Source organism: Microcebus murinus, chromosome 3, assembly GCF_040939455.1.
Source record: "Microcebus murinus isolate Inina chromosome 3, M.murinus_Inina_mat1.0, whole genome shotgun sequence".
In the NCBI taxonomy this organism is placed as follows: domain Eukaryota; kingdom Metazoa; phylum Chordata; class Mammalia; order Primates; family Cheirogaleidae; genus Microcebus; species Microcebus murinus.
The window spans coordinates 91,798,036-91,823,105 of record NC_134106.1 but is presented as its reverse complement, the minus strand read 5'-3'; the positions used below and the strand labels follow the sequence as shown (position 1 = coordinate 91,823,105).

General features: G+C 40.8%; 1 protein-coding gene across 1 annotated transcript in view; it reads right to left on the bottom strand.

The window, feature by feature from the left end:
* The window catches only part of C1QTNF7 (C1q and TNF related 7), a 112,480-nt gene extending 102,654 nt beyond the window's left edge, over positions 1 to 9,826 (bottom strand). Inside the window, exon 1 of the mRNA XM_012737569.3 lies at positions 9,318 to 9,826. Within this exon, the coding sequence (XP_012593023.1) occupies positions 9,318 to 9,330 (13 nt within the window). The 5' untranslated portion in view covers positions 9,331 to 9,826. The remainder of the gene's footprint in view (positions 1 to 9,317) is intronic.
* Between the last annotated feature and the right edge of the window lie 15,244 nt (positions 9,827 to 25,070).

Genomic DNA, 25,070 nt, shown 5'->3' with positions numbered 1-25,070 from the left:
CCATATAAACTGCTTGATTTTTACGTATTTCTTTCATTTTGCCTCAAATCATGTGTAGAAGGAACCAACAGAGATTTATGGAATTTCTACTATGTCCCAGACACTGTGCTGGGCACTTCTGTTATCCGGGGACATATATACTTCGGGAAATAAAGTGTAAATGCAAACAAACAAAGAGGGAATTTAGGCTTGAGAGGGAAGTGAGGCAACGAACACAATGAAGAGAGAGGAAAGGACTTCAGATTCCCCATCAAAGGGGCAAAGTGGGGGTGAATATTTAAAGTTGTCAAGAGGGGCCAGAAAAATCATCATTCACTCCAGCTTGCCAACTCTGGAGGAGTGGGCAGTAACTTCCATTTTACATTTCCTCCTCCAGTCCTGCACGGCACGAGACATAAAGACATTAGCCCTATAGGCAAAGAGATTATATGTTCTTTTATGAATGTGTCACTTCTAATTGATGATGAGGCTTTGGGTCTCATTTGTAAAATAGGGATAGAGCAGCACCAACCTTAGAAGGGTACTGGGAGGATAGAATGAGGGTTTACCTACGACTATACATTCCTCGTAGTGAGTGTGTTCTGCTATTCAGTGTTTGTAGGGCAACATGTATGCCCATGTGTGCTTATTCAGGACATAGTTGTTGAATGTCAAGTATTTTTAAAATAGAAATATTCACATAAAAATCCATATATATGGGTCTTCTTGAAAAATCTGTAGATGTGGTGCCATGGGCCATATTGCCCCATGGACACTGTCCACTGGAGTGGGTGGTGACTGCCCATCTCAAGTGGAGTATGCAGCCCTAAACCTCTGGGGTCTCTGCCATACTTATTCACTTATGTGCATTTCCTGCTTGGTCTACAAGATTTAGGGCTGTAGCCCCTGGTTTAGCATATTGCCTAGAGCTACACTAATGTTTTGCTGATAATGTATCCCTGGGAAATGTTAGCAAAGGCATTAAGGCAGCAATGTAGGACTGTGTGAGCAAATGGCATGTACAAATCATTCCCACACAAACATCCCTGGCCTTGAATAAGCAAAGCAAGCCACGGAGAGCCAGTCTGGGGTTTGCTTGTCACTCTGCTTTGATAGCATAGAGGAAATACTTTAACCTCGGCTGAAATTCTCTCCCTTGACATGTTTACACCCACAAAAAAAGTCTGTTCCCTAAGTACCTAGTATGTTTTCATTCCTTTTGCTTATACTTTTGTTTTTAATTCCCCACGAAGTGTCAATTTGCCCAGAGAGAAGAAATCCCCCGTAATACAGAGGCCAAGGGGAGGGTTAGTTGGCCAGCCAAAAATATCAGGCTCCTAAAATAACTAGCATTTGTATTCTGCCTTCTAGCACGCATACATAATATCTCATTTAGTACTTCCAACGAGTCCTGTGGAGCAGATATATGATATTCCCATTTTCAATGATGATACTCAGAGAGTTCAAATAATTCACCTACAATCACACAGCCAGGAAGGGTTAGGGCTGAAAGTAGCACACAAAGGGATCCATAGTCCAGATTTTTCATTCTTTTTAGTTAATTATGAAGAAAAGCAGCACCACTTCATGGGTGAAAACAGGTTTTGCTGCAACTATGTTTAAGAAATAATCTGAATGTTTTAGTTGATCTTTTATGAGATGGGCTTAACTAGCAATGCTGATACAAATTGAGCATCCAGGGAAATAGAGTATTTAAATCTGAAATGATAATAGTTCCCCTGTACTCTGGGGTGTCAGATGATATTCAGAGTAGTAGTAATTAGAGTAGCCCTGGCAAATATCTGATTCTCACTTACACATCATTAATTGCACTCAGTATACCTTCTGGCTAACTCCAGATTGGGTTCAAAATCTTTCTCAGTACAGGGTTTCAGATAGCCACAATCCTTCCCAGAATGCTGATATGGAGTTGGCACGAGTCATAAAAGGCATCTGGAATCTGGTGGTCAAGTTTCTCTGCTTCAAGAGGAGCATATATATATCCTGGGTGAACCTCAGGGTGTCTGGGGAAAGTTCTCCCTGTAAACTCAGGCTGGAAGACCCCAAGGATGGGGAAGGTAGATGATGACAGCCGTCAAGTATTTAAAATGCCAGAAGAGAGTCAACTTCTCCTTGCTACTTCTAAAATCAGAACAAGGACCAACTGAGAGTTGTTAAAAAGGACGATATTCTAGCATAATAAAGAAGAATTTCTGGGGAGCAGTGGTGTTCTTAATATAATGGGAGGGGTGGCCTTATTAAGTATGAGTTTTTGCTACTTCTTGAAGCTGAAGGTGAGACCTGTAGCTTGGACAAATTTTGAAAGTCTGTTTGGATGCTATCCCATCTCAGCCTCAGGAATGAACAGGATGGCAATCAACACATTTTTGTTATATTAATGTTTAAGAGCCTGGGATGTAAATTGTCTTCAAGTAATGAGAGCCTTTCTTTCCCTCCCCAGATTATATTGGGGTCATATAGAATTGCCATTTTTTGGTAAATAATAAAATGATTGAAGGTCATCAATTTTATATGATTCAACACAATTTGTACAAAGTCAAGGGAACGGACTCAGATTCTTTAGACCCACGTCCCACGTAGAAGACGGATGCCTGAGAAACAGTGGTGACGCATTCGCTGTGCGTGGGTATTGGGTGTATGGAAGAGTGTGGTAGGGACCAAGATAAGACAAGGAAGACAGTCAAGAGGAATATTCTACAAAGGGCCCTGGGACCATGTCAAGGAATATAGTCTTTATTGTAAGGAAAGGAGGAAATGCTAATGACGTGGGAAATTGATAGATGAGACACCTGTGATTAAAGGGGCTGGTAATTCTGATACATTCAAAGAATCCCTTAACTAAGATTCCATTCATGTCAAATTAGATTTTTAGAGTGAAATGGGACAAAAATTACTTCCTAAAAAGCCTCTTCCAAATAAATTAATGGTTCAAGAAAAAAACTGAAAAAAATCACTTACCAATTTAAGAGAGCAAGCTGTTTGGGGGGTGTTAGCTCCTGGCAAGGCCACCAATTAATGTTTTAATGACAGCTCTCAAATATTGTTAGAGTACATCTGGTCTGGTAAGATGTGCCTTATAACAACCACATTAGCTATGGGGCCTTATATTATTGGTAGCATACGAAGGCCCTAAAACTGCCAATATTTAATACTATGGTATAATTAGCCTTTCATTAATTAGAACCAGCTTCCTCCTTTTGACTTGGGGGCAGAAGATAGTAAACATGCATGGAAGTTTAAGGTATCTTCTAACCTTGTGGCCTTGGCCAGAGTGCTTAACCTCTCAAATAGGATTGAATCTCCCACCCTGCCACCTTGCAGATGACTGATGCAATGGGGTAATAAACCATTCTTTGGGTGTATTACTGTATCAGGCAGAGTCATACTATGTTTATGGTAAAAAAAACCCACAAAACTCCATTTAAAAAAATTTTTAATCAGGAATGGTGACTGAAGGATTAGTCAAGGGAAGAGCTCCAGAATGCTAAATAAAAATTAAGGAATCCTTTCTGAGAGGCCCTGTAGCCATGGGGAAAGGGTGTAATGTAGGTTTTGGAGACAGGCACAACATGTGTTTAAACACCTACCTGCCCCATCTCTTAGTAATTGCAAGTAAGCTATATGTCTCTCCTCATTTAGAAAACAGGGACAAAGAGACAATATATATAAAGCTCTGGCAGACAGTAGGCACTTAATAAAATGACACTATTAATCTGATCTTAATAAATAGTTCCTCTGGTGGTAAAATGAGTAACTTGGAAGAAGCCACTTTACCATCTATTGGGCACCTATTTTATTGACAATTATTGAATATCTATTGGGTGGGTGACAGAATAACTTACTGAAATATTAAGTTGTGTGCTGTTCTTCACTTCCAACTTATCATTTCAAAAGTGTTGCCCAGCCTTTTGTACTTCCCTGCTTCAAGGGAAGTACAAAGAAGTTTCTTGAAAACACTTCTTTTCAGGAAGTCCAAGCCCAAGCGTGTATGCTGGGGAGAGGGGAATGAGGGACTTTGGGTGGGAGGTTTTCTGAGGCCTGGGGAAGACCGGGGGCTGGTGTATCCGGGAGAGGTGGAAATGCTCACTGCGCATGCCACATTTCTCAGGGGAAGGCTGCCTGGTACTGCTTAGACACCAGGTGCCCCGAACAGGGTTTGAAAGCAGAATCCATGGACATCAGAAGGACAGGAAATTTATAGGCGTGGGCGTAATTGATGGAAGACCTCCCAGGATTTTTGCCTGACCCTGGTGTTAGAGGTGGTGGGGGTAGAAGCCTCAATAATTTCAGAAACTAAAGCTCCTGCTGGCATGGACTCCTGGAATGAGATTTAAGTTAAATTCAAGAAAATAAAGAAAAATGACATTTCTTGTAGACTTGCATTTGTGAATTAAGATTCAGACCTGCTATAGTTATAAGGCATTGGAGAATTTAAAGGTGAATGAATCTCTGCTCTTGCCACCTGTCTGGGAGCTGCAGAGGGTCATACATATTCACCTACGTGAATAAGTATCATTCAAAGCACCACCAGATCCTGACATGGCACAAACTGCAGTCAGTCTTCTCAGTCACAAGAAGTAGACAGTTGGATTTTGAAAAAGGCAGCCAGCCAGGAGGATGGACAAAAGTTTCTCCTGGAGGGCTATAATAAAATGCACCCTCCCCTAATCACTGCGTGCCAATAACATTACTATGTAATTGCTATAGCCGCAAACCATAAAATTTTGTAGACCCTAATGTTCTTTTGGAACTATGCCTGCTTGATATGAAGGAGAGGTTTGGAGCCTGGTGATCGAATTGGGAACCGTATAGTTAATTATTTCCATAAAAGTACTTAGCATGTTATCTTCATGGAGTTTGAGGACTGAGGGGGCCTTCAGAGGACAACAAGTCCCTCCTACCCCTCCTGTTCTCCACCTCCCCCCGTTTTACAGGGTTTAGAATGAGGCCCACATAGAATCTGGATTTAGTGAGGTCTCAGGGCTGTTACTGTGAAAGACCATTGAGACAGTCTTGGAGTACACTGAGATCTTGGAGTAGACTGAGCCCAACGTGCACCTCCATTCCTTAACTGTTGCATGAGCAGCTGCTGCTGCTATCTCTTGCCTGAACAAATCTATTTCCTAACTGGAAACTAAATCTCTGCCTTTGCTGAGCTCTGATTAATCATCCTAAGTCACTGTTTTCATCATGTTACTTTTTTTGTTTACAAACCTTAAATAATTCCTCCATTAAAAAAAAAAAAATCCAAACGTTGTGGTTTGGCATTCAAGGCTCTCTACAATCTGATTCCAAACAAGTCTTCCAAGCTCATGTCCTTCTGCTGTCTATGTATGCACTTAGTCTGTGAGGGCAGCTTTCCTGCGACTGCCCATGCTGTTCTGTCCTGTGCATTTGAGAACATTCTATTCTCTGCTTGGAAGGCCCCTCCAACCAACCCTATCCATCCTTCAAGGCCAGATTGCTTATTATCTCCTATGAAGAGTCTCTCCTGGATGAGGGATACAGAACAAGAGATGGACCTGAGTTTGAGATCTTACTCTGCCACTTAAACACTGAAAGACTCCAGGAACGGTACTGAATTTCTCTGGGGCTTAGTTTTCTCATCTGTGAAATGGGTTAGTCCACAACCACCCTGTGGCCTTGTTGTAGGATACATTAATCATATTATAAAGTACTCAGCACAGTTCCTTGTACACAGTAAATGTCCAAGAGCGTGACTGTTTACTCCTATTACTCCAGAGACCTGTGTTCCCCTTTTCTTTGAATTCCTATTCACTTTGAGCCTCTCTTATACTTGGTATTGCAATATCTAATTTTGCATTTTAGATATTGGAATGCATGCTTTATTTTCCCATTTGATAGATAACTTCTTGAAGGTAAGATTATGTTTTCTTCTAGTTTGTCACTATTGCATTTTCCTCTACATAGTAGGTCCTCAACTTAGGAAAGGCTGACTTTTCAAGTGTAGAAGTACTGACAAGAACTTCTTTGCTGCCACTTTTTCTTTTCCTAAAAGTTTGCAATAGTTTTTAAAACAGTCAATTTTCTTAGGCATGAGAATCTCAGTTCTTAGGCTTCTATTTCATAGAAATACAGGAGACAATTTGTGAAGTGGCTGTTGGGAATTGGTAAATTTCAATTACATCTTGGGAAATTTTGTGCATTTGAAGGACATGTGTCCTCAACTCAGCAGGCCAACTCTATCTCACCACTTTCCAGCATGCATTCCATGGTCTGTGTGATACTTCTTGGGAAAAAAATAGTTTCATGGTCAAACGAGTTTGGAAAACATTAGATTCTAATTAATAACCCGCTCATGGCAGTCGGGGGACACAGTAACCAACTAAAATGTGTGAGAAGTCCTTCAGTAAAGAAACAAGCATTTAATAGCTAATAAGAATAGCTAGTATTCATTAAACTCCCATTATATATGAAGCACTTGGATAGTAGGCCTTTGTATGGAGTCTCTACTTTAATCCTAAGAATGCCCCCATAAGATGGATATAAATACTATTCTCATTTGACAGATGAAGAAATTGATGTTTGAATGGATCCAAGTTCACACGACAGTTAAAGGGTAGAGCTGGGATTTGAAGCCAGATGTTTGTGACCCCAAAGCTGAGGTTCTGGTCCACGGGGGTGCACAGCTTTCAACATTTCCAAATTTACCTGACCAGGAAATACTTTGGGTTATTCTCTCATCAATAACCCATGAAACTGGTGTTCCTCGGAGGACACTTTGAGAAACAGAGGCTTGCCACCCCAAGCTACTTGGTTTATGGGCACAGCCATGATCTTTCTCCCTCTGTGCCCCTGCATGCTGGCCTCTGCATGGATACGCGTGTCCCTCTTGGCTCCCTCATGGTATTTTACTCATTCTCCAAGGTCTAGTTCAAATGTAACTCTGTGGGAAGCTTTCTTTGATTCCAGCAAGCCATTTTGCAAAGCACTCCTTTGTGTTCTCACTGTACTTTCTGCACTGTTTGGTCTGTCATTGTCGAACGCCATGTTCAAAGAGCTCTGGTAAAGCATCTGACACAGAGTGGACACTCGGTTAGGGGTTATTGAGCCCCTTAATAACTCCTCAGCCATTGATCCCTGAGCTTGGGGTTTTTCAGATCCAGGTTCATAAGCCTGGGGCCTAAGACTGTACCCCAAACCTGGGCTAAGCCTGCTTCACACCCCAAGCCACTCCCAACAGTTCCTTAGTTAAAACTCTCTTCCTTCATCCTTTGCCTTTCTCTCCCAGCCTCTCTGAGATTGCGAAGCGTGATTAGGTCACTTTGGGGTCTCTCTCTCTGTCATCAGCGCCCTTTTGGGGACAACCCTGACCTGTCCTTTCCAGCGCTCCGTCCAGGTTTCATTACAAAGCCCCCCCAGTGACCGCGCCTCAGATGAGTCAGCTGGCTCCAACCGTGTTTGCAACCCTGATCGACTTTTTGTTTTCGTCCTCTTCAGGGCCTCCTCGAGCCCAGGGGCGGGGGCCTGGTGGGCCCGGTGGGCCTGGCTTCCAGGGATGCCGCCAGCCTCCACCAGGGCCCGCGGCGGGAAGTGCGCGCTCGGCTCCTCACAGTCACGTCATGCCACACTGCGTGTGCATTTCTCGGCCGCACCCGTCCCCAGGGTGCACTCAGGCGCCATGCAACCGCTGGCCATCCCAGCTCTCGGCTGCCTGCGATGAGGTCATGGGTGGGGCCCTGGAGACCCCACTCCGAATAGGGTGGGGGCTTCCCCGACTGGTCTGGGGTGGGCTGAGAGAGGACGGGAGGGAGACGATAGTGCTCGTCTCATTGGTCCACCCCACTGCTCCCTCTCTGAATGTCCAGCGGCCGGTGCAGGCAAGAGTGGAAGGAGAAAGTGAGCACAGAGAAGACACCAGAAAGAGAAGGGCAACGAATTGGCAGTGGCGGGTCCCCGACTCCACTAACAGCTATGGACGGAGAGAGGTGACTAATGGCATCTCTTGACCACCTTGCAATGAGCTGATCCAGCTGCCTCCTCACTTTTCTGTAAAAATGTCCTTCCCCTGACCTTATCCCTTTCCTTTCACTAACACCATACAGCAGAGGAAGCCGCAATAATCTGCCTTATGTAACTAGAATTTGACACAGAGGGGAAAAAAATATTCCAGAAACAGAGCAAGAGCAAGTATGGCAAGAAAGTGGAGTTCTCTCAGCACAAGAGTGGGGTTGCCCCGGCAGCCCTCACAATCTCACCCACGCCTGTTTGCTAATGTTTCCGTCCTGGTGCGTTTTGCAGACTGAAGTCAACCTAGTGGTCCCAAACCACTCAAGCTCACTCAAACACACAGGGACTTTTAAACCTCTGCCTGTGAGCGGGTGTGTACGTGCATGAATGCAGGGCTGTGATAAACTCTTAGCCTGCTGGAAAAATTTGCAGATTTCTGTGAAGATCTAGTTTTTTTTTTTTTTTTTTTTTTTTGCACCTGGAATTCTGCCTCGGAAAGATGGGATCTCCGATAACAGAAACTTTCTCAGGGAAATAGGAAGAACGCATCACATGCTTACGTGTCTCTCTCTCCACCTCAAACCACAAGATATTTCTCATATGACCAATGCATAGATAAACAAGAAAACATCTTAGCTTCTCTGCTCCCTACCTGTTTATGAGGCACAATCGAAAAGGCAAAGTCACCCTGTTTAGTAACAACATTGTCAGCCGACTGTGACATGAATTAACGAAAGTTGCGTTGAACTGTTTTTCCCCCTCAGGATCTATAATATCTGTAACATCCTCCCATGTCGTTACAAAGGAAAAGTCAAGTGATTTATTTACCTTTTAAAAAAATATTCTGCAAAACGAGTTTATAAGAAGTCATAGTAACCACGTTTGAGAGGATTTATGGAATGATATTAAAATCTTCCTTGGGAAAGATTTCTCAGTTAACAGAAGGATCACGGCTCCAGAAGTTGAGTTGCATATAATGGAATAATAAAACATAGATACCCTGACCTTGGCAATCACAGTTAGCCCGTGACCACACTGGCAAATGCTAGACTCCTCAGATTGGAGATTTTGAAGACCCCCTCACATTTTCTAAGAGAAATGACATTTTTCATACAGTGAAAGATAAACAGTATTTCACAGAGGTTCATGCATCAAACAGAATAGAAAGTAGGAGAACTCACTACTGCTGAGGTTTTCTAACCTCTGCTTTATTATTCGTTGACATACTTTCTACAAGTTCCCCCATTTCTTTACAAATAGCTATCTAAGTTTCTCCCAGAAAATATTCCAGTGAAGGCCGAACAGGAGGGAAAAGGAGAAAAACTGCAGTGAAAATGGTAACTTACCTTTTCTAGGCATGGCTGATATCAAACGTTTCCCCAAAACATGAGGCTTTCTTGCTTTGGTTGTCCCATGAATTCGGAAACCATTAAAAAATTTAAAGCAGAACTATGTGTTTATTATTCAAAAATGCTCCAAAACAATGCAAAAAATAACTTGATGAAAAATAAAGTGCTCGTTTGAGCATGAGAATGTGTTTGAAGCTTGGAGCTCATGCTGTTGTACGAAGTTTTGCAACTGTCTTTCTCAGTTTAAACAACCTCCCACTCCTTCTCCCAGGCACTTGCCAACTTCTATAATTTAAAGCAACTGCGATCCTTCCCATAATACTCACATTTCAAAGAGCTTAATATATACACTAGTTAGGAATGAGCAGGAGAGGGTCATGTTCTGCAAACCTCAGGCTGAACTAAATGAAAGCAAGAGTGTCAGGTATCTGAACAGTTCTTTTTCTCTCTTTCACCCATTGCTCTTCTCTCCATGTTATTTCCAGTTGCTTTTGCCTTTTAAAGGGATGCCTAAGGAACAAATGGCATCGTTTCACTGGAAGCAAAAAAAAAAAAAAAAAAAAAGCAAACAAGAAAGTTTAAGCCCTAACTTATGAAACAGCGATACTACTGGAATTATGTTTAACCATCACTTTTGCTAACAGAATTATTTCCATACAATCTGTCCTTAATTTATATGCTTGAAAATTTAAAATTATTGTACCTGTTTTTTTCATGAAAATACCCAAAATAATGTTGTTTGCATTGGTCTTATTTTAAGCTTTGTCCTGTATGTGAACCATAAATCTTAGGAAAGATACTTACTGTGCAGGGTCTGCCTATGTAGTTGAATAAATCTTCTGACATTTGGTCTGTAGCCAGTGTTACAAATTTTCCCATTTCTACTACCTTTCCTATTTGTGAATTCAAATTTTCAAATTACAGCCAACTTAAAGTGTGGTCAACTGAAAATGGTGACTTAAAAAATATATAGTATATCTCAAAACAGGTCTTGCTTAGAACTTGATCAATAATAGGTGCTCAATAAATACTGAATGAAGGAATAAAGCATTGCATATATGTTCAGATCAATCAACAATTTTGGTTTGCATATATGTTCCTATTAGGGATTGTTAGTAGGTCAAAGCTTGTACAGAAGTGAATGTAGATTAAGGTATACATTAATAAATAGTTATGATGTAACAAAATCCACTAAATGAAAAGAAAGCATCCGTTGAATAAATAGATTATCAGTAGAGAACAGAAATATTGACATGGGCACAAACTATTAAGTATGTTCACTGTGCAGAGTTATGCAAACATGTTTCAGGACAAAAACCTCGTTTGTTATTTCAAAAACTATGGATTCTTTTCTGCTATATTTTTGAGCCACCTAAAGTCTCTATTATGCAATGGACAGAGGATAATACTTCTGATTGAAACTGTGTGAAGAGAGAAAAAAATCTAAAACTACAGGGAAATGGTCAGGTTTTAGGTTGTCTCTGCTGTGAATGCACAGAAAAGGAGGAAGTCTGTTTTCTTTCTGGCTTTTGCTTGGGAGAGGTCTGCGGGCGCAAGCACGTGTAAGGTCATAGGTCTGGATTTAGATCCTAGATCTACCACATGCCAGTTATGTGACCTTGGGGGTGTTACTTAATTTCTTTAAATATTAGTTTCCTTAATTGTGAAAGATTAAATAGAAATGAGTCAAAACAACCAATCTGCATATATTGCATACATAAAATATTGCATTTATTCAACAAATTTTGATTAAGCACCTGACTACGTATCAGGTACTTAGTAAGATCTATTTAGGAGTCACTGAGATTTAAGGGTGTTCATCACAGCAGCTACCATTACCTTTCCAGACTAGTACTAAAATTGGTCATGGATTTGGGATGCTGCTCAACAAAAACAGGTCCTTGGTGGCATTGGCCTAATAGGTGGGTGGCAAGGGAACTGACCCCAGAGACTGGAAAGGTGAAGTTCCATGTTTTGAGGTGGCAAAACATTCGGTGAAACTGACACCTATGACAACTTGGAAGGCAGTATGTGCCAAGTAACCTTGTAGCTTTAGGGAAAAAGGATGGAGAAAAACCAAAACACTAGCTGTGTATGTTGGCTACTATTGACTGCATTTGGCAAGGTGGTTCAAGAAAGACATGAGCTCAGGAAAGACATGGCTAAATTATAAACAGAATTAAAAGGGAATGGGGGAGAGAGTACCTATATTTGATGGCTTGCGGGAGCCTAGCAATTCTGGGGGGGGCTTATATTACTAAAAAACCTGATAAGCCTGTACTAAAAATGTCTTTCAGGATTGAAAACAACTTCCTTCAGCAGAAGGAGGCCAACTGTTGGCTTGCAGCTCACCAACACCCACTCCGAGATGTCCGAGGAGAAGAATGGAAAAGGGGGTATTCCCTGTTGGGGCCGTCTCAAGGACCTTCTCCACCCACAAGATGGGGGCGCTGTACTATGTCTGCCTGGCCAGCCTGGGTATTAACGGCTACTGTGTGCTTGTCATTTGTCCCTTTCCCAAATGGGAATTTTTATTGTGGTTATCCTATCACTGTCATGTCATTTGTATTGTGTGTGTGTGAGACAGAGAGAGAGAGAGAGAGAGAGAGAGAGAGAGAGAGAGAGAGAGAGAGAGAAATGACTTGTGTGTTTTGTTCAAATGACTTTCTTTTCAGTTTATAGGTCACTGGATCAAGAGATGGTCATGTTATGTAGAGAATTTCCAGAGTTATGCCCACAACTTCACATCACCCAGAAGTCCTAGCCTTTGAGCTGAATGCAGAGGCCAGGTGGAATTTGATGTTTCCTTTGGGGGAGGGGGAGGCATGCACTGAGTTTGGAAAGAGGAAAGGAAATTGACCCTTGGTAACTAGAGGGCGAACTATGGCAGATACTTTTGGTGTTTACTGACATCTATATATTCCTCTACATTTCCCAGCCTCCCTTGCAGGGCGGTTGACTGTGTAGTTGATTTCTGGTCAATGGGATGTGAGCAGAAGTAATGGTGTGGGGGGCATTCCTGGGCTGACGTAGTCAAGAGCTGGTGCAGCAGCTACTCACTTTCTTTCTTTCTCCCCGCTCCATGTGGCAGGAAGCAAGACTCAGAGGTGGTGGAATCCTGTAACAGAAGGATCCCCAAACCCTTGGCACTGCATCCCTTAGCGGATCGCTGCCCAGGAGGGCTGCTTGACCTGCATCAGACGTTACTGAATAGTATACAAACTTACATTGTGTTCCTCCTCTGAGTTTTGGGACATATTTTTCAGAGTTAGCCAGTGTCGATTGCTTTAAAACAGGTACCTTGAAAGATTCTTGGAAGATTAAATGAAATAATATGTTTAAAGAATGCAGAACAGGGCACAACATAGTAATAAGTGCTCAGTAAATGATACTTATTTTTTAAAAACACCTTATTGAAGTATAACAACATACAATGTGGTGCACATATTTAATGTATACAACTGGATGAATTTGGAGCTAAGTATTCAAGGATGAAACCATAGTCAATGCCACAAACCTTTGCATCTCCTCTAAAAGATTCTTCCCGCCCTCTTTATTTATTATTATTAGTTAGTGTTAAGAACACTCAATATACTATCTACCTTCTTAGGAAATTTCTAAGTGTACAACCCAGTATTGTTACCTATAGGCACTATGTTGTCGGGTAGATCTCTAGGACTTATTCATCTTATATAACTGAAATTTTTACCCTTTGATAGCTATTTTTACATAAATACCTATGTTCTTGTTCTTGCGAAGATAATCCAGCCAAGTGCCAGTTGTGAGTACTTGCACAAATTTAAGGTTTATCAATTGTGTGCTAATGAGCTAAGTAAACTGAAAGCCATGGGAAGATTAGTGAGAGAAATAGATGTTGGAAACAAAATTAACTCTCCATCTTTTAAAAATACATGCATTTATGAAGAAAATCATGCAATGAGTTAAGTGACTGTTAAATTTCACGAGCCACTTTCAAAGCAGAGGATAAAGGAAGTTATAAACTCCAAGTTACAAGCTAAGAATTCTCCTTAGCATTTGACTATTATAAACTCCACTTCCCCAAACATCTGTTTTACTGTGTGTCCTGACATTGACTGCTTCAGGCTGCTTCTCAGTGGAAATAGGGTGAACATCTCCTTGATGCTAACTGGGAGCTACATTTTCTAAAAATTGCCCTTCACTCAGGCCACGCATTTTTCCTACTTGCTTTGAACTGCCTCTGAACAGAGGTACAGAAAATCCTAGTTCGTACATTTTGTTTCTACCTCAGATATGGGGAGTGATTCCGCTAGAAATATGCTTCCTTCATTTTACAAATCCTTTTAAATGGGTCAGCCCCTTTTCTCCTCTGTCATTTTAAAGCAACAATCACAATAATTACAAAAATTCATTGAGCATTAATTATGCACTGGGCACTGTTTTATGTGTGCTATAAATGTATTCGCTCATTTTATTCTCCCAGCAGTCCTGTGAAGTAGATACTAACATTATCCTCATTTTACAGATGAGAAACCTGATGCACAGAGAGGTTAAATGACCAACTTAAGGTCACACAGTCAAATCTGGGATGTGGACCTAAGCTGTCTGGTTCTAGCAATCTGAGCTTTTAAATGCTGGTGGAAACACGTTCTCCATGCCAAATGAAGAAAATATCCTTTAATCATGTGTTTTCCTTAGCATTCATCATTAAGATTGATAGTTGAAGTAAATACAGATAACTTCTGGAAGACGTTCTAAACTGCTAAAGGCAGGATGCACTTCCCTATCTGAATATAATTATAAAGTTTGAACATTTTTCATATATTAAGCTTTGTGCTCTCATAGTTAACTTTATTTCTTTTCCTCCACTTGCATGTAGCAGCCAGGTCACAAGTGATATCCTGAAACCCAGGTAGCTTCATCTGGATTTTATAATAAAGCCTTTGCTGAGTTCTATCAAGCATGTGAGAACATCAAAGGAGAGGCCAAAGGAGAAATGAGCCTTGCTGGGAAACTACATCTTGCTCTTGAAGATGACATTACTGATGTTTGAAGATTGGAGATCAACTGAAATGTTCTTTATTCAGAGTGGTAGGAAATGATCCCATCTCAACTTCAAGGTGAAATCACTCAGGAAGTGCTGACCCTCCTCAAAATTGTCAGATGATGCACAGATGCCTACTGTGTACTTGCCACTGTTGGGTATTGGAGACACAAAAGTGGAAGAAGTAATTTCCTTGAGTTTGCAGCCTCTCATTCACCTTTCATAACTTTTGGTCATGGTGAACAAATCTAAAGGTCCCTTTTTACTTTCTGGGAGATTTACGGTGGTAGATCAGCGTACTGCAGATCATAAAAACTAGCAAAGGAGACTAGAAAAGACATGTTTGTTGACCTTAGGATCATAGATTCAGAAGAAGACTTGAGTGTTCTAATTCACTCTCTCACTCTATTTCTGATCCATCTGTACAGACTTAGCAACCGGCCATGCCATTTCTGCTCAATGCTCTCAGAGAAAGAGCACCACAGCCTCACATGGCATTAGAATAATTCTTTGAGCAATGGTGAATATTCCTGCTCTGTTTTCCACATATAAGAGCCTTTCAAATATCTAAAGGTGGCTCTCAGGCTTCCCCCTTCCCCATTGACTTCATTTTCCTTTATTCAAGTTCAACAAATGTGGCTCTTTTGACTTTCTTCCTGCAATATGATTTCAATTAGGTTACCATCTTGGTTGGCTGCCCTCCAGTGAAGCCAATATCCAATTAATGGCAAAATGACTCATGAGCAGTGTGGTAAAGTGACCAAGAAATCAACAGTCTGAGTTACAGTCTTGACTCTGCTATTGGCCTTGAGAAGTCATTTTCCCACTCTTGGCCTCTGCATATGTGGCACCTACGTCATATGTTCTAAGGTGTATTAATTGTCCCTTGACTCTCATCCCTCTGCAGGGTCTCCTTTCACAAGTCAGGCATTCACCATTTACAATCGATAGAACAATTCAACCTCTTCCCTGGCATTATTCTTGCTTTCCTAATGCCTGCTGGATCTCAATTCCTGGGAATAATGCATCCCCTTCAGGGTTTTAATATTTCTAACTATATCACAACTATTTTCCCTCAAAGCCACTCTTTCTGAGTTGCCTAATCCTGTCATTAATACAGTCTTCTCAAATGCTTTGGATTTTAAACATATGTTATTGGTTTTACTTCCTCTTCTTCCCCCAAGCATTCTGTCATCCTCACTGTCCTTTCTTTATTATAGCTCTAAAATTGGCATCCTGGGTCACTTCTATTAATTTTCTTTTATCGAAGTGTTTCCCTGAACTCTTGTCTGTGAAATCATACTCTGAGATGTTCCATGGAAAGAGGCATATGTGGCACCTACATATGTCCAAAACATATGCCCTACATATATCCAAAATAAGTTTGGATAATACTAGTTATGTATGGGAATCTTCAAGAAGGGTATATCAAGCAACTACTTCTACATAAAAGAACCCCCCAAACTTAGTGACTTAAAGCACTAATCATTTATTATTATTCTTTATAAATTTGTGGGTTGTCTGGGCAGTTCTGTTGATCTTGGCTGTGCTTGGCTGGGCGGTTCTTCTGGCCTTGGCTGAGGCTGATGCTTATGTCTAGTGGTCTGCTGGCTGATCTAGGATGGCCTTGGCTGGGGCAACTGGCACTGCCTCATGTGGCTTGCCCTCCAGCAGGATAGTCTGGACATGTCCTCAGGCAATTGAAAGAGTCCAAGAGAAAAGTTGGAAATATTCAAGAACTTTTTCAAGTTTTCATTTGCATCAAGTTTGTTATTGACCCATTGTCAAAAGCACATTTCATGCTCAAGTCCAAAGTCAGTGTGAAAGAGTCCACCAAAAGACATGGATACAGGAAGCTGTGAAAAATTGGTACCATGTGTGCATTCAATCTTTTACTAAGGGGTAAAATATTCCATGTTTTGCAAAAAGCCACTTGATTCAAAGAATGCTTATTTTGACGAGCATTATGTACCAACATTATGATACAAATGTTATGCAAAACATTCAAATAAAACCTGTTCTATGGTAATGTTACAAGTGAGGAGAGGGAGAATATTCCTATCCATCTGCTCACCTTTCATCTTCAGCCCATAGGACAGAAAGAGATAATATTACTTCTCTTTTCTATAATCTTTTTTTCCTTGTCCAGTTGCCCTCTAACAGAAAAAGGCGTTATAATCTGCTTTGTCCAAGACTGAAATTCACTGGCAAAGGTTCACTATTGGTGGGGACACAACCTTGAAAGTTTAGGACTTCTCTGGTTGCATTCTCTTCCTATTCTGAGATAGACCAGGGAAATATCCATCTTCCCAGGGTGGGCAATCCTCTTGTCTACATGTCCCTTTCTGTTCCCAGGTGAGGTAAATAATTTTTAGTTTCTTTTTTGTGTGTAGTGACAGGCAAGTCATCTCCCCACAAGGTGGCTGTACCATTATTTTATTCTGTTTCAGATTTTTTTAATTGGTTATAAAAACATAATAAAAAGATATTATAAATATCTTTTTATTCTATTTATTATGGTCAATGAAAACAAGTTGCCAGATTCAGAAAAACAAAAAGTAACATCATTAATCCCCCTGTTGCCACATAAAAGTTTTAGTGAGTTCTTTTTGTATATATTTTTGTTCTTTTAAGAAGTTTTGTGCACCAGGCGTGGTGGCTCACACCTGTAATCCTAGCACTCTGGGAGGCCGAGGTGGGCGGATTGCTCAAGGTCAGGAGTTTGAAACCAGCCTGAGCGAGACCCTGTCTCTACTAAATATAGAAAGAAATTAATTGACCAACTAAAAATATATATATAAAAAATTAGCCGGGCATGGTGGCGCATGCCTGTAGTCCCAGCTACTCGGGAGGCTGAGGCAGTAGGATCACTTGAGCCCAGGAGATTGAGGTTGCTGTGAGCTAGGCTGATACCACAGCACTCACTCTAGCCTGGGCAACAAAGCGAGACTTTGTCTCAAAAAAAAAATGTTATTCCTATATGTCCACTTAGGTGTTCATCAGTTTATACCAATTTGCTGGTGAGCACATGTGGTGCTTATTTTTCCATTCTTGGGATACTTCACTCAGTAGAACAGGTTCTATCTCTGTCCAGGAAAATAAAAGATTTTTGATCTACACAGTTGATCAAAAAACTGGGCTTGGCACTGGCTTTGCAGGTTTGGGGGTGGGAGGCTGGGAGTAGCAAACTTCAAAGCATAAGCCTTGTGCTTTAACCCAATTCTCAGAGATCAGCTTTTCTTCTCCCCAACCAGAGGGTGGTATTAATGGGTACTCTGCCAGCTATTAATGAAAACATGACTTTATTTCTCTCTTGGCTACTAATTCCTGCATGCACAATTCTCTTGGCAAAGACCTGCTTACCAGGACACTCAATGCTTTCTAGCTGCAGTTGTTTATCTCGCACACAGGGTACTTACCACTTTCTGCTTTTTGTGATAGTTCTTCATGCATGTGCCTATTTGTGCTTTTTTTTTTTTTCCTGTACTAAAGTCTAAGTTTCTCAAGGACTAGGATCATCTCTTAAACTTGTTTGTAACTTTCTATTATCCATGATGCTTCACATAATATCTTGTATTTACATATATACTAAAAACAACTGTCAAAGGAAGCTATGTAAGAATGATACCGTTTGAAAGGCTATGTTGTGAAAATGTGGTCAGCCTCATGAAGCAAATTTCAGGGATGCGTGCATGCTTTCATCTGTTTTCAAACAGTTGTTAAGTGCTACCAGATACAAATGCTTGGGATTGGACATTCTCATACTGTGCACCCTAATAAGAAAAGAGATTGACTGTGAAATTGAAACGATTACATTCTGATGGTAGTTATTGCCAGAATGAAAGAGGCAATGGGAATGAAATCAAGAAAACATTTTTTCTTGGTTTTGGTTTCAGGGATGGACAGAATCCTTGGCCTAACTTTTATTTTGCTTTCATGGATAAACGTATACCTAATTATGGGACTGTGATTCTTTCAATTCACAAAGGGTCAAAATAAAATGTTATACAAATCTGTGAGAAGACAAATCTTCAAATTTATTTTAGAATTAGCCAAATCTTGAAATATTTTGTCTTGTTGATAATAGTGGTTCTTTATAATTGCATCACACTTTATGCTGTAAGCTTCATTCTTCAAACCAAAATACTAGACTATATTTGGAAGAAAGCTAATAGTTCAATAATATAAAAGACATAGAAGTGTATACTTTTTAATGTTGCCAAAGTTTATAATAATTGTAGAGCAAATGTGATGAAGTCTTGTTGGGTAAGTTCTGCTCTTGCAACCTGATGTATGAGCACAAATCCAACCTCAAATACAACAAAATGTAATCCCAATTTGCCATTATGAGGCTGCTCTAGTCTGAATTGTGTCTTCCCTCAAATGCATGTGTTGAAGCCCTAACACCCAATGTGATGGCATTTGTAGATGCGACCTTTGTGAGGTACTTGGGTTTAGATGAGTTCATGAGGCCCTCATGATGGGATTAGTGCCCTCATAAGAAGAAACAGAAGAGAGTTTACTTCTTCTCTTTTTAATATTGGAGGACACAGGGAGGAGGGAGCTGTCTGCAACCAAGAAGAGAGCCCTCATTGGGCAACTGAATTGGTCAGCACCTTGATCTTAGACTTCCCAGATTCCAGAACTGTGAAAAATAATTTCTTGTTGTGTAAACCACATAGACTATGGTATTTGTTATGGTAGCCTAAGCTGACTAATAAAGAGTAATTAAACCGGGACACCAAGTATTAATCAGAACTGTCCTACACACTAAAATATATGGTAATCCTACCCATTAACCTTTCTCTTTGCTTCTGAGCTCAGGTCTCCTCTACTCCTGCCTTAAAAAGTGTCTTAAGCATTCATGCAGGGGAATGCAGATGAAATGTATAGTGGGGCAACAACACTACACATCTCCCCACCCTGGCTAAAAGGAAAGACTGACAGTGCCAACAGTTGACAAGTGTGGTGCAACTAGAACTCTTGTACAATGCTGATGAGTATATAAAATGGTACAACCACTGTAGAAAACTGATTGGCACTTTTATATAAAGTTAAATATACTCTTATCATGAAACCTGGAAATTCTACTCTTAGGTGATTTGCCAAAGATAAATGAAAGAATATGTCTATAAGAAGTTAATACAAAACTATTCATAAGAACCTTGTTCTTGATAGAAAAATACTGGACATAAAAATATCTACATCTATAAGTGAGCAGATAAACAATTTGTGGTATATCCATATGATAGAACACTACTCAGTAATAAAACTGGAAACAATCCAACTGTGCCTCAATGCATGAATGAATAAGAAAATTGTGCTGAATCAATGGGATAGTACTCATCACACAAAAATAGAAAGAATGGCTGATATCTGAGTTATGTAACTTGGGTGAATATCATAAACACATGATGAACCAAAGTAATCAGATACAAAAGAGCATATACTTTATGATTCCATTATAGGAAATTCTAGAACAGGCAAAACCAGTTAATACTGACAAAGCAGATCAATGGTTGCTTGGGCTGGGCACGGGGTAAGAATAGAAAGCAAAGGGGCTCCAATAAAGCTTTTGGGAGTTATGGGAACTTTCTATATTTTGATTGTGGTGTTGATTACAATGGTTGACAGTGGTCACAACTCATTGAACTGTACATATGAAATAGTTGCATTTTATTATATATGAGTTATGCCTACATAAGATTGATTTAGAAAGAAAAAAATCCTGAAAGTAATTTCTGCAATTATCTTCAGAATTCTGTCTGACTCTCCATTCAGCTTGCATACCCTCAGCAGAAAAGTGAATGCCACTATATTTGGCAAAAGTCTGACTATTTATTGATCTTCAAACATGCCTTGGGTGTCTTCATTTCATCATACCACAGATATATGTCTGATAAATGTTAGATATCTTGAAATGTACTATGATTTGGTACTATGATTTTTAATCATTACCTGTAAGCTGGTCTTATTTTTATATATTTATTTTAATTTACTTACTTATCTAGGCACGAGGTTCTAAAGTCAAAATTCTGAAACTTTTGTTGGCTCTAGCTACCTTATCCTTGGGATAATTTTCCTGGTTCACTTTTAACCCTCTTTTCATTAAGCCACCCATTGTCCTGGATTTACTTATTTATTTTTTTAGTTAAGCACCAACTCAAGTGAGGATTGGTCAATTAAATTATCCCAACTATGAGCCAAGAACACAACTCAAGGGGTGGAGACTGGCATCTGGTGGCCAGCTGCTCAGACTCTTTAAAAATAGACTTCAAAAGCCTTCCAGATGAAACAAAGTATGAAGGTGGCATCATTTAACTTGATGACATGACTCACCAGGCTTAGAAACTGAGTCTCCAATAGTTTTCCTTTGGATAAGATACCAACAGAGAAAATGGCTGGTGGTGGACATTGGACATTGATGGATGAAGCATAGTGGTTTCAGCAGGACTGGAGTCCCATAGCTGGAAGGGATAGATGACATTACTGAACTCAGCTGCCCTCCAGGCATGAGGAGAGGCTGTGCAGAAAGTTGTTAACTGCAGAGTTCTTCCAGGCCACCTCTTCTTGGCCCACTTTGATGCCACCAGCTTTCCTGGCTTTTGCTCAATGATTAGATCCAGCTCAAACCAGCCCTGTGGACTGACAGCAGAGCCTGGGGCCACCAGGGCTGGGAGATGGTTTCTACATATCTGGCTTCCTCTTCCCATGACCTACCCCTTACGCCTCACCGCTGACTCTAGGGCAGCGTCCTTGAACAGGAGGATCATGGAGTTCTTTTACTCCAACTGAAATTTTCCAAAAGCAGAGGTGGCTGCTAATACCAGGTCTAATGTCCACGTTTCCTGCCTCCGAGTCTGCCTCTAATGCCCCCAGGGTGTGGTTTGAGGCATTTCAGAGAAAAGACTTGGATTCAAAAATAACTCCTTAAAAATGTTATTTAAATGTTGTCTCTTTGTATTTACTCCCACAAATTGCAACCCGCTCTGAGAGGGATTCCTGAGCCTCATAGCCTGGATTAGAGCCCTTGGAGTCACCCTGTACCATCCGATCATGGAGTGCCCAGCTATTGTCTAACTGCTGGTGCACCAATCCAGTAAGGATAGGGGTCTTAGTTGGCCTTAGTCACCAATGAATAACTCCGTCATGTAGCAGCAAGTCACTCACTAAATAATTACTGAACTAATTAATGAGTTGCTTCAGTAAAAATGAATTTAATAGCAGAATTGGTTTTTCTAATAATCTACTAAAACTAGCCTTTGCACGTGTATGGGAGTATTATTTGGAGGAAGGAGAGAGTGAGGAAACATGTTAGACTTTTAAGCAGGAGTTTGGTATCACCTACGAGCTATTCTGTGCTCTTGCCATGAAACCCTGGCCAGGAAGCAGAGGCTCATTGAGTCTCAGCTTCTTCATCCTCAAAAGGGAAGTAACTTCCACCATACCTAAGCTGTTTAGAGAATTAAATGAGATAATGTGTGTGCAAGTGCAATCTTAAGTGAGCTATATTTATTAACTGCATTGTGAGAGTCTCTTGTGCCATACATATACATTTTTAGAACTGACAATATGATGAACCCAGCTTTCTAAACAGTGTAAAATAGTGCTTCTCAAGTGCCAACAGTGTAAAATACTGCTTCTCAAGTGCTGATGCTGTACATGGCAATCACCAGTGTGGTAGGAAGAATTCAAAGATGACTTCCTGGCCTCCCAAAAATGTCCCACCCAATTCCCAGGGACAGGTGCATGTGATGAAATGTCACTCCAAGGATGATGTTTTATTAATATTATATGGTACGGTTGACCTTAAGATCTTGGTAGGCCCAATCTGAACACATGAGCCCTTAAAAGCAGAGGGCTTTCTCCAGCTGTTGGCAACACGGGATGCCAGAGGGATTTGAAGCATGAGGAGATTTGAAGCAAACACGTTCAATACGTGTTGCTATTTTGAACACAGAGGGGACCAGGTAAGAAGGAATGCAGGACGCCTCCAGGAGCAGGAGTGACACCAGCTCACAGTTGGTGGGAAAGCGAGGTTCTCAGTCCTATAATTGCAAAAAAAATGAATGCTGCTAAGGACTTTGTGTTAGTCCATTTTGGGTTGCTATAAAGCAGCAGTCCCCAACCTTTTTGGTACCAGGGGCCATTTTCATGGAATATAATTTTTCCATGGACTGGGGAGTAGGGGGATGGTTTCAGGATGATTCAAGTGCATTGCATTTATTGTACACTTTATTTCTATTATTATTACATTGTAATATATAATTATACAACTCACCATAGGTTGGGGACCCCTACTATAAAAGATTACCTGAGGCTGGGTAATTTATAAAGAAAAGAGGTTTATTGGGCTCACGGTTCTGCAGACTGCTCAAGGAGCATGATGGCCACATCTGCTTCTGGGTGAGGGCCTCAGGGAGCTTCCAATTTTGGTGGAAGGTGACGGGAGAGCAGGTGTGTCACATGGTGAGAGAGGGAGCGAGGGAGAGGAGGGGGACCCCATGCTCCTTCCAAACAACGACCACTAACAAAGAGACAACTTACTAGCTACTGTGGAGAGGGCACCAAGCCATTCCTGAGGGACCCGCCCTCATGACCCAAACACCTCTCACCAGACCCTACTCTAGCAAATGTCAACATGAGATTTGGAGGGGCCAAACATCCAAACCGTATCAAACCTCAATGAACTTGAAGCAGATTTCTCCTCAGGGCTTTCAGGTAAGAGCCAGCCCCGCCAACATCCTAATTTCAGGATTGTAAAACCCTGAAAATACAGAATCCAGCCAACCTTTCACCCCACATCACCCCCAACTTCTGACTTCCAGTACTCTGAGCTAGTAAATGGGTGTCATTTTCAGTTACCATTAATACATTTATGGTAATCTGTCACACAGAAATACTAATCTACCTGATTAGTATTTGTACAATAAGCAAATCAGGATAATTAGCATATATCTATCATCTCAAACATTGATTATTTCTTTTTGTTATGAACATTCAAAATCTGTCATTTATATTTGGTGTCATTCTTTAACTACTTATTGTTTGGTGATACTTAAAAACATCTTTTGTGAAATGTCCTCTCTATAGCAATGATTTTGAAAAACCCCAAATACATGCTTGACAGCTTTTTTCCTAGGAACAGTTTTGTGGTTTTCCTATTTTTCCTATTAATTCTGTGGTTGTCTCTCTGGAGCATAATGTGGTGTAGTGAAGAGAGCAAGGACTTTGGTGCCCGCCATCAGAGGTCAGATTCTGTCTCCCCTTGGATAAATTATCGAAAGTCCAGGAGCCTCAGTTCCCCATGTTACTGGGCCTATAAAAGCCTTCCTCACAGGGCATGATGGTGAAGTTTATGTGTCAACTTGGCTAGGTTATGGTGCCCAGTTGTTTGGTCAAACACCAGTCTAGATGTTGCTGGGAAGGCATTTTGTAGATAAGATCAATACCTATAATCAGTTAACTTTAAGTAAAAAGGATTAGCCTTGGTTATGTGGGTGGCCCTCATCCAATCAAGTGAAGGCCTTAAAAGAAAACTAAGATTTCTTTGGAAAGAAGGAATTCTGTCTTAAGACTAACATGGAAAGCCTGCCTGAGTTTCTAGCCTGCTGGCCTGCCCTACAAATTTCAGACTTGCCACCCCCATAATCACATGGGCCCATTCTTTAAAATCTCTCTTTCTGTCTCTCTCAAGCTCATCTCTATCTCTATCTCTATCTCTATCTCTATCTCTCTCTATCTCTGTCTCCATCTCTGGGTACCTTTGGTTCTCTTTCTTTAGAGAACCCTGACAGATACACAGAAATTAAAAGGAATAATGGTACATTGGAGGCATTAATGAATGTTCATTATTGTTTTTAACTATATCCCTCCTGGTCACAATAAAATAGATGAAGGAATCTATTATAGGGAGAGTTCATTGTGGAGTCCAGTAATTCATGCCCCTTATGTGGTCACATCTGTTGGTGATTTGCTTAATTCATTTCCCTATTCAAGGGGTGTGTGATGATGGAGATTCACCAGGTTTCAATAGTTATGGACAATGGAGATGATTATCTTTGACATAGCAGCCAAATTGGGGATTGAGTTATAATCATTCTATGAAGGGAACCTGAAAGTAATTGTTGAGCGAGGATGGGCAGGAAGGAAGTACATCTCCCAAAATAATACCAGGCATCACAGTGGAGCTGATGCTGCTACTTCCCTTCTGAAGTCATTGTTCCTGATTATCCACATCTGCCTTCTAGTGGGCTTGTTGACAGCGTGTGAAACCAAAGAAACCAAGTGTTGGTTGGCAGTTCTGGATATGAACAGAAGGATCCTTTCATATAGGAGGAAACTGGAAGTACACAGATTGAAAAATAGCAGCAATCTATTTTTCAGTGTAAGAAATGATTTCACTCCTATTATCCTACCTAACTTTTACAAGTAGAGCATTGCTATCTCTATTTATACATGAAGGCATGGATGCACCAAGACTTTGGGTTCCTCTGTGCATGCAAGTTTACTCAGCATGCCAAACACAGACTCTAGGTCTGTCTGGTTGTAGGAATAGTCCCTTTTTCCTCTGCAACAATAATTTTGCTATGGTTTCAGCACATGCCAGAATGTTGCCCACATCCCCAACATCCAGGGATAATAGAAACACTTTTTTGATCTTTCCCCCTAGAGTGAATGGAGAAACCTAGTGATTGGGAGAAGCTCTTGGGGAATGGGGCCCTTCG